The sequence below is a fragment of the Palaemon carinicauda genome, unplaced genomic scaffold (assembly GCF_036898095.1).
Source record: "Palaemon carinicauda isolate YSFRI2023 unplaced genomic scaffold, ASM3689809v2 scaffold115, whole genome shotgun sequence".
In the NCBI taxonomy this organism is placed as follows: domain Eukaryota; kingdom Metazoa; phylum Arthropoda; class Malacostraca; order Decapoda; family Palaemonidae; genus Palaemon; species Palaemon carinicauda.
Genome location: NW_027168649.1, coordinates 227,501 through 237,500, shown reverse-complemented (window position 1 = coordinate 237,500; position 10,000 = coordinate 227,501). Strand labels below are relative to the sequence as shown.

The 10,000-nt window shown below is 39.4% G+C and overlaps 1 protein-coding gene across 1 annotated transcript in view; it reads left to right on the top strand.

Annotated features, from left to right (window-relative positions):
* LOC137635347 (cathepsin L-like) overlaps positions 1–10,000 on the top strand; it is a gene marked incomplete at its 5' end in the record, with an annotated part of 147,509 nt that overhangs the window by 66,394 nt on the left and 71,115 nt on the right. Inside the window, 2 exons of the mRNA XM_068367813.1 lie at positions 1,955–1,999; positions 6,994–7,038. Coding sequence (XP_068223914.1) covers positions 1,955–1,999; positions 6,994–7,038 — 90 coding nt within the window. The remainder of the gene's footprint in view (positions 1–1,954; positions 2,000–6,993; positions 7,039–10,000) is intronic.

Sequence of the window (10,000 nt, the reverse complement as noted above, 5' to 3'; positions counted from 1 at the left end):
GTCGCCCTAGAGCGCATGATGTCAGGGGCATAGCTACGTCCCTGGCCTTCAAGAAGAATTATTCAGTGATGCATGTCCTGCAAGCTGGGGTGTGGAAGTGTCAGACCACCTTCACAGCCCACTACCTGCAAGACGTGACCCACAGGGGGCTCGATACGTTTTCTATCGGCCCTGTGGTGGCTGCACAACAGCTGGTCTAAACCTCAGGCTCCTTAATGGACAAGTAGCAGAAGGTTGAGGGCATTGTTACCTGGTTTTAGTCTGCATGAATGGAAAGGTATGTCTGGCCCTTATTCTTTTCTTCATCCTCTCCTCCCTTGGAGAAAGCAGCTTCCTGGGTTCTCTGCACAGCTGACCTCAAACCACTGCAGGTAAACCATGCTTCCTTGTGTTCCTAGTATTAAGTGTAATACTGTCATGTCCCCATACCCTGACGAGGTGGTATTGGGAGAGTCCTAGCCTAGAATTCCATCTGAGGAACTCCATCTCAACTTCCTAGGACGAGTCACTTTTCACCTTCGCACACACCTTACGTAGGCCGCAGCAGTTTCACAGCTGCTAGCGAGGAACAGGGATTCCCTATTGTCTGAGAACGTAGACACTCGAATATGGAATCCCCGGGCAAGCCAAAGCCAGTATGGCAGGGACTTACCACCCTTCCTAAGGGTTAAGTCACCCCATGTAAATAGCGTGGTTTGTACAGTATTTCAGTTACGGAACAAATGACAAATTCGTAGATAATTTGTATTTTTCCTAACTATACAAACCTTAGCTATTTACACATATTTGCCCGCCAGCCCTGTCCCCCGGGATAAGTCCTACATCTAAGTAAAGTGAAGCACTCACTGTGTGTGTGAGGGGGGAGGGGTAGCTAGCTACCCCTCCCTACCCCTCGCTAACTAGCGGAGGGTTAGTAAACCCTTGTTAAAATTCTTATGGCTCGTCATTTCAGCTATGCCGAAGTGATTACCCCATGTAAATAGCTAAGGTTTGTATAGTTAGGAAAAATACAAATTATCTACAAATTTGTCATATCTGGCAAAAAAATTACTTTTACGAAAAAAACTCTTTTTACTATTGGAGGACTATATGATCTCTATATAGGGTAGTAATCCCAGATTTTAGTAAAAATTATCAAGGGAGCACATAGAATTTGAAAAACACTCATTATCAGTATGAATCGCCCTGCTGTCATTAAGCTGAAGGTCAGAGTAAAAAATCCTATGCAGTTTAGAGATGTCCTAAGTCACCTTATTAAGTGGGAGGAATGTCAAAGTCTTGTCATTAAAAATCGGCAATAGTCGGCCGGCCCCCTTGACCATAAATTTTCAACAATCATGCCTTTTTCCAAACACCTTTTCACTGCAACAACGTTCACTTAAGGAAAAATCTGAGCATTATGTGTTAAAGGAGTTACAGTTTTGAAGTACAGTAGTTCAATGGAAGAGGTCAGGAGGACAGAATGTTGGGTGTGGGCAGTGTGAAAAAGGTATTGGATAGAAGATGCCTAACATCACAGAAGTGATGAAGTTCTCAAAATATATGTGTGGAATAGTGTTTACGGATATTTGATGCACTGCTAATGTTTATTCCATGTTATGGTATGAAGTGTGGACATTTTTTGCTGATGTGGCATGTGGTTCATTCATCTGCAATTTAGTAGCTAAATTAGTTTGGTAAAACAAACTGGTATTTAAGATAGAGAAACGTCACCAAGGTAATCCTGAAATGTAGTTAGCACTTGAATTCTAACCTCTTGTAGGATGTGTTGTGTCTTAATTAAAAACTACCTTGCCCTACATTTGGCAATGATAAGGCTTAATTATGAAATTATAGAGGTCATTGATTACATTATTTGCTTGAGGAAAAGTGTTGAATGTTAGATATTGCCTATTGAATATTAAAATCTATATTTAATTTACTATAATGTTCCATCTTTTTCTCTTGATTACAGCGTGTACTTGGAGGAGATGATCATGATCGAGTACCTCATTCAAAGGTAAGTTGCTCTTAAACCATTTACTCTTTAGGAAGCATTTTCTGTTTATGCATTTAATTGAAAATGTGCATGATGTTGTTACAGATAGTTTAACCAGACTATTGAGTTTTAACATTCTTAGGTGTGTGGGAGGTGGTCCATGATTGGATGAATTGACAATGCTAAAGATACTTAAAAGATGTCAACTGTAGACTGTACAGGGTTTGTCTCCAATATAGTACATGATATGTATATTGAAAACTGAAGTCTCAAAATTGTGTTCATTGTAATTATTTTACATTGTGTGCATTCTTACTCTATGGTTCAAGTTGAATTTTGACATAAGTTGGAAATACAGTACTTTTATTGTATGTAAGTGCCAAAGTTACACGCATATGCTAATGCAGTATAGTAAAGTCACACTTTATGACATAGAAACAACTGGGACAAAGGGAAAATTTGAAGAACATACCGTAAGTAACAGAATTTTAATAATGCTGTAAAATTTCTGATTTCTTTACTCACTTGATGTTCAGATTGCTTTATCTACATAAGCTGTGTTGAAGGGATCCTGGCCGGTATGCCAATATAGGGCGGTATAGGACGAAAAACACAAAATCCTGAAAAAATTCACTGAGCTTAATATGGCAATGAAGAATGCGGATTGGAAATATTTTTTCAAACTTCCTCTTGCTTCCATAGTTACAGGGTAATTAGTAAAAGTAACTCAATAAATCAAAAACATTGATCCCTACAAGAAAATGCAGTATTTCTTCTGTTATCGTAAATTTTGATAATTATTACATTTTGATATGAAACAAATTGTGAACAGCGGCATCTCTTTAGATTCCATAAGTCACAAGACAAAGTATTGCACAGTAATTACACTCTTCGTACTTCATTAGCTCAGTGGTGAGACAAATCTCAGAGAGAGAGAACACGTTAGAGTTTGACCTCTGACATTCTATCGCTTTTATGTCCATTTCTCTGGGTTTTGGCAAGAATTTCATCATGCCTAAAAAGAAAACACAATTTCAGCATCTCGCTAACATAAGGAAGAAAATAACTGGCTCTAATAAGAGTTCAGAAGTGGGTAATATCGGCGATAATTAGCGGAGTTAGTGAAGGAGAGAGATGATGAAGGAGCGACTCTCTCTTCCAAAGAAGCAATATATTGAGCAAAGAGATCTTCATTTATGATTAAATTATGATAAAAAACTTTGTTTTGGTTTATTAATATCCAAGAAGGCATAAAATTCATAATAATCATGATTTATTTACATTGTTTTTGTAAAAATACAAAGAAAAACTATACTTATTGACCTTCAAATTCTATCTTCTCCCTTAGTTTTGAAGAAATAGCATTGAAATTTAATATATAACTTAGAAAGACATTATAAAACTATCAAATGTTGCCCTTTTCCAATTTTTGTTTTATATTTACTTTCTTAATTTTTTCCCCTAATTTTTAAGGTTTATTTTTTTACCATAATGAAAAAATTCATACCTAGCAAACATAACTTTTTAGAAAAAAAAAACTTCATTTGATTGGAGGTCTACATCAGGCTATATAGGGTAGTAATCCCAGGTCTTCATAATGATTATCAAGAGAGGAGATAGAATTTGAAACACTCATTTTCAGGATAAATCACCCTAGCACCGCAAAACAGAAAGTCAGAGTAAAAAATCCTATGCAGTTTAGAGATGTCCTAATTCACCTTAAGTGGTATGAATGTCAAAGTCCTGTCCTTAAAAAAATGGCATTAGCTGGCTGGCCTCCTTAAGCGACCTTTACCCTAGATTTTATACTGCCTTTGAATGTGATAATCAATCTCTTGGGATCTTTATAAAGTTTTTATGTAATATATTGCAAAGAGTAGTTGTTGATGGCCACCATAGCGACTATAGGAATGTAATATCTGGTGCTCCTCAGGGTAGTGTTCTTGGACCATTATGTACGCATGATTTATGGTTTTTTATAGAAAATAAGCTCAATTTATGTGCAGTTGATTCTACTCTTTGCGTCAATTGTATCTCCTCAATGTAAACCTGAGTTTGCTGAATGCCTTAATAGAAATCAAGCTAAAATTAATGTCTGGTTGATAGTATGGGGCTTGAAGTTGAACGAACCCTAACAACTATAATTGTGCTTTTAAGTAGGTTGAGGACAGTGGCTCCTCAACATCCAGATATTTGCATTGATATCGTTTCATTAACTATATAAAACTTCTTTAAAAAATCAAGTATGATTCTCAGTTGCAAATTTGATTTGTTTTTCTTCTTCAGTTGGAGAAAAATTTGGCCTATAAAGAAATTTTTTAAAGATTTCCAGTGATTAATCTATACTGAAGAAAAGTTTTACTTTTTTCATTCTACATTGATTTGAGTATTGTTCTCCTTGCTGGTCTTTAGTTGCTGACTCTCAACTTAATTTGTCGGATAGACACTTGCAGTCTTTTAGTTGAACTCATCTTACAAGCTCCCTTTGCTGGAGTAATGGACGACTTTCAAGTTGCAACTCACCAACCAACGAAGAAAATAGCAGGAAAGGGCCTGTGCCACGAATTCACAACCTCGGAGCCCGGGGCAACCACTCTACCTGGACAACAGCTACCTGACAACTCATACTGATGTAAATGCTCCGACTCCCTCATCATTGCAGCAGTTTTCCAGGTTGATTTAAAAAAAATCCTAAATTACAATAATCACATCTCACCCCTACCTTATCTTAACACCAACACACATCACGCACACAGGCATCACAAATACAACCTAATTAGAGATGTAATGAGCCATCCATACAGGAGGTTTTCTATTTTTCTCTGAATGCTGGTTCTCTCCCATTTCTCTTTGAACACTCACTTGTGGTTCCACTGATTCTTCTGAAACTGAATCATCACTTGAGTCATCAGATGGCAAAGCTGGAACTATAACTGGTCGCACATCCAACACATGCCTTGGCATTCCATCAACGGAAATGTTGTTCGAAGAGTTCACATGAGTAATAATCCCTTTACGCCATTGAGTAGTAGAACTGGCGTCAGAGGCTTCACCCACACCTCCTCTCCCATCTTTATGGAAAGAGGCTTACCTTGGCCAGTATCTGCTCCATGGGGGACTACTGAAAGATACCTCCACTCATTTCAGTGCGGATAACAATAGCAGGTATTCATCTCTTTTTCTTCTTGCAGGAGAAAGACTGCTTTCACCTGTTAGGCTCCCTTTTGAGCAATTCCTCCGAGAATAAATGGCTCCTCTTATACCCGCCACCGAACAGGGCTTGTCGGCAGTCTTGTCTCATTAGAGAGACTCTGCTAGCCCATCAGACGCTTCTCTCCAGCAAGACTCATCTTGCCTAACAGACATGTCACGTCCAGTAACATTTCTACAACTCCCGTTGAGGACTTCTTAGTGACTTGATTTTCTCCGTGGTGAGGGTCGCGGAAGATTTGTCTCTCTTCTCAAGGGCGCTATTCCAGTAATAGACCCTCATATTTCCATCGGGAGGAATTCAGCTCCTACACTTGACCCATGGGAGGCCACTGCTCGTTCCTCAAGCATCTCCTCCAGACTGCAATGACCTAGATCTTCACCTGATCCTGAGGACAGGTCTCACCCAGCATTACCCTCGGCCAAGAGAGTAGGCATACCCTACTCACGGCAAGGAATTGTGTAACATCTCACTTCTTTCCAGACAGCTCGGACCTCAGGTTCAAACCCTTTGGACTGTGAGTTCTCTGTAACAAGATCAATGATCTGCATCAATGGCTATTACACCAGTGATTAACGTGGTTATAACTCAAGGAAGATGCAATAGCTCGCACCTAGGATTCGGCATGCTTTGCTAACCCTGGGAGGGTCAAGGAGGCTCGTCAGGAACTCATTCGTGACTGGGACCCAAAGGGTCATGAACCAGTCTTTGAATCCTTCTCCTTCTCATCCTCGTAGAGGTGACCTAGAGCTCATAATGTTTTAGGTAGGAATTCGCTCATAAAGTTTACAAGCAGTTACATTGTGACGCAGGCCATGTCAATGGCAAGGTGAAAGTGTTACTGACCTTCACCTCCCACTTCCTCCAAGATGTAACCCCTAGGAGCTGGCAGTCGTTTTCCATTGTCCCTTTGGTGGCTACTCAATTAGATGGTTTATAATTCCTCAAGCTTCTTGATGGACAAGTAGCAGATGGTAAGGGCAGAGTTAACCAAGGATAAACCTGGGAGGATTAGCAAAGAATGACTGGCTCTTTCTTTCTTTCATCTTCCTCCCCCTTACGGAGTAACAGCTCCTATAGTACTCTGCAACTGACCTCCACTGTCTGCAAGTATAACCATTTTCCTTGTGTAAGCTAGTATAAATAGATATACTTGTTGTGTCCCACTACCCCCTCACGAGGTAGGATTGGGTAATGTCTCTGGTTACCGCTAAGATTCTTACATTTCTAAGAAGGTTTTCCGTAGACTAGCCACACTGCTAGCATCACACATTCACCACATTTGGTCAGGCCACTAACCGTGCTTTACATGTCTAGTTTAGCGAGGTGTCAGGGTTTCTCTCTGTTACGTGTGGAACACATACGGGAAAACCCCAGGTCAAAGACCAGCCAGTTGGTTTGGACTTCTACCCTCCTAATGGGTGAGCTTTGTTAGTGACTGAACAAATGACAAATTTAGCAGTAATTTGTATTTTTCCTATCGCACAAACCTTTAGGTATTTATACGAATTGTTCGGCCATCACCTGTCCCCCATAAGTCCTGCCTGCAATCAAAAGTGACCAGAATACAGAGGTGTGTGTGTGTGAGGGGTAGCCAGTTACCCCAGCTACTCCTCTTACCCCCTACTGCTAACTAGCAGTGGGGTAGTTCCTCCTCGCTAAAAGTCTTGTGGCTAGTTTCAGCTTCGCCGAAAGGATAATCCTTATTAAATAGTTAAAGGTTTGTACATTAGGAAAAATTCATATTACTTCCAAATTTGTCATTTCGTGCAATATCCTATTTTATTTTTTCTCTTGATTTCAGCGTCTACTTGGAGGAGATGATCATGATCGCGTACCTCATACAAAGGTAAGTTGCCCTTAAACCATTTAATCTTTTGGAAGATTTTTTTCGCTACGTGCATGTAATTGAAATTGTTCATGTTGTTATAGAGGTAACATTCTAAGGTCTGTGGGAGCTGGTCCATAATTGGATAAATTGAAGATGTTAAAGATTCATAAATGATGTCAATTGTATACAGGGTTTTGTCTCCAGTACAATGTTTATGCTGAAAACTGGAGAATGAAAACTCTGTTGATTGGAATTGTTTTACACTGTGTGCATTCGAGGAAGGGGTCAAGTATATACCCATGGGTCAAACTGGTATGACCAATTTGTAGACTGGATAATACAGTAGGTTCTCGGTTTACGATAGAGAGCTGTTTGTACGCCGTGTTGCAAGTTGAATTTTGACATAAGTAGGAACACACCAAAATTTAGTACTTCCATTGTATATACAGCAAGCACAAACATTACTCACCTATGCTAATGTAGTATAGTGAAGTTACATTATGACATGGAAACATAACTCGGATGAAGAAAACTAGGAAGAACATAAATCAGTGTTTTATTAATACTGTAGAATTTATTCTATGCTCACCTGATGTTCATATAGCTTTATCTCCATAAGCTCGGTTTAATTGACCTTTACCCTAAATTTAAAACTGCCTTTGAATGTGGTAATCATGAGGTCATTGTTTTCAATCTCAGTTTGGAATAGGTGGGTTTTTTCTTAGCATCATTATTGAGTTTTAGATGATAAATTGCAAAGAGTAGCTGTTGAAGGCCAGCATAGTGACTATAGGAATGTAATATCTGGTGCTCCTCAGGATAGTGTTCTTGGCCCTTTACTTTTAATAATCATTACCTTAAAATTTTTTCCACATTGTCAACCCTGATACTTCCTATAATGTCCCTCCATTGACAAAACTGCCAGCTGAACCAGCTGTTCATTGTTTTATGCATTGTTGTTTCAGAGTGCGTGTTTGTATTTATGAATTTCCATTTTCCTTTTAGCCCAGAAAACTTTCACTCTTCAGAAGTTTGTTGGTTCTTGTTTAACACCAGTTTTAAAGACCAATCATGAATGGCAGAAGCAAAGGACAGTGACATTGCCCTATTGAGCAGGACAATGCCCTAAAGACTGAAATTTATACATATGATCAGTGCCCAAGCACCCTCTCCACCCAAGCTAGGACCAAGGGGCAGCAGGCAATGATTGCTGATGACTCAGCAGATAGACCTATAGGCTCCCTGAAACCCCCCATCCTTAGCTCACTAGGATAGTGAGATTGCATTGATCAAAGAAACTAAAGAGTTTTAGGGGGACTTGAACCCCAGTCGGGAGTTCACCAGTCAGGAACGTTACCATATTGGCCACCACAACCTTATTAATGTTTTTTGTGTAATGTCCTTGTGCGTATTTTCATTAATTTATGTAAGTTTTGTGTAAGTCAGCAAGATTTTTGTACATCGAATAATGTTGCAATCACACCTTCGATCTGGTCAAGATCTGACCATTCTTTGGACCAGATAAATTGCAGGGAGTATGAACTGTTGTGATACTGACCTAATTGGAAAAGTAATTTGTTTGTTTTGCTTCCTGTGTTCTTGTGTTGTTAGTACTATAGCAATGAGTGCTCATGCTAGACGCCTAAATTCTTTCATTGGAAGGACCTTTAAAGAAATTGTCTTGCATAGTATTAAATTCCTTGCATACAGTATGTGTTTTGGTCTCCAGATCTTTGGCTTTGAAGCCCTGGAGTTGTACGGTCATTGGCTTTTCTCGTTGGGGTTTCTACTTGTTCTGAGTTAACAATTGCTTCCAGTGTTCCAACTTTTCATTATCGTGTTGAATGGGTTGGTATCTTCATCCCTCTCTGTTGGCTTTCCCATTTGGCTCCCTGACCCTGCTATCAACCGCACCGATTTTATACTCCAGTGAGTCTAGGTTTATTTCTTAGCTATTTTGACAAAGTCATTCTGATAAAGTTGTCATTTTGTCAGAAATGACAATGACAATTGATTCTCCTTCAGCTTCTTGTCAGGTACCTGTCGACTGTACTTGGAGTAAAGGTACAACAGAGAGGGCCTCCTCTCTCGGGATCCCCCAATGTGGCTCATGCCTGTTGGGAAACAGGTCCAGGTGGTTGACTGATGATAAGTTACTGTTAAGCCCCCCTTGTTAATTCTTTAATTGTCAATGCCCTTAGGTGAAGGTGTGGGTCTGGGGTAGGCACTGCTTAGTACAAGTAGGCATAAAGCTTAGCTTAGAATGGCGTTTTCTGTATAGGTAGGCTACAATTTTGATAGGTCCATAGACGTAAAGCTGTGTTTTTCAGGGTGGTGGTCCTTTTGGTGCCCCCTCCTTCCCTTTTTTAATTTTACGAGGATCGTGTTATTGGGCCGTAGGTTGCTTGCATTCGTTTCTAATTCTTTGGGTTGGTCATTTTCAGACATCCTACCCTTTGATGCCTCTCAGGTTCTCCTTGAAGGCCTTCCTCGGTATTCACTCTGCCCTTGGTCCAAGGTTGGGGTCATTCTTTCATCCTGTGCAATCTCATGACTTATCAAATAGAAATATGTCAGCTGCAAATCTTAGGTTGTTAAGGTATTCCCCATTAATGTTAATTCCTACATCTTCCATATCTTGGATTAGAGTTCTCTTGCTTGAGGGTACATTCAGACACACTATTCTATCATGTTTCTCTTCATCTTGTTATTTTGAAGTTTTTATCCTCTTGATATTTTTAAGTTTTTATAGTTTATATATGAAAAATTTATTTTAATATTGTTATTGCCCTTAAACTTTTCTTTTGGTTTATCTCCTTATTTCCTCTCCTCACTTGGCTATTTTCCCTGTTGGAGCCCTTGGGCTTATAGCATCCTGCTGTTCTAACTAGGGTTGTGGCTTAGCAAGTAATAATAATAATAATATCTAAATTCTTAAAAAACTTCTTATATAGGTATCCCCAAGTGTTCTAATATAAGA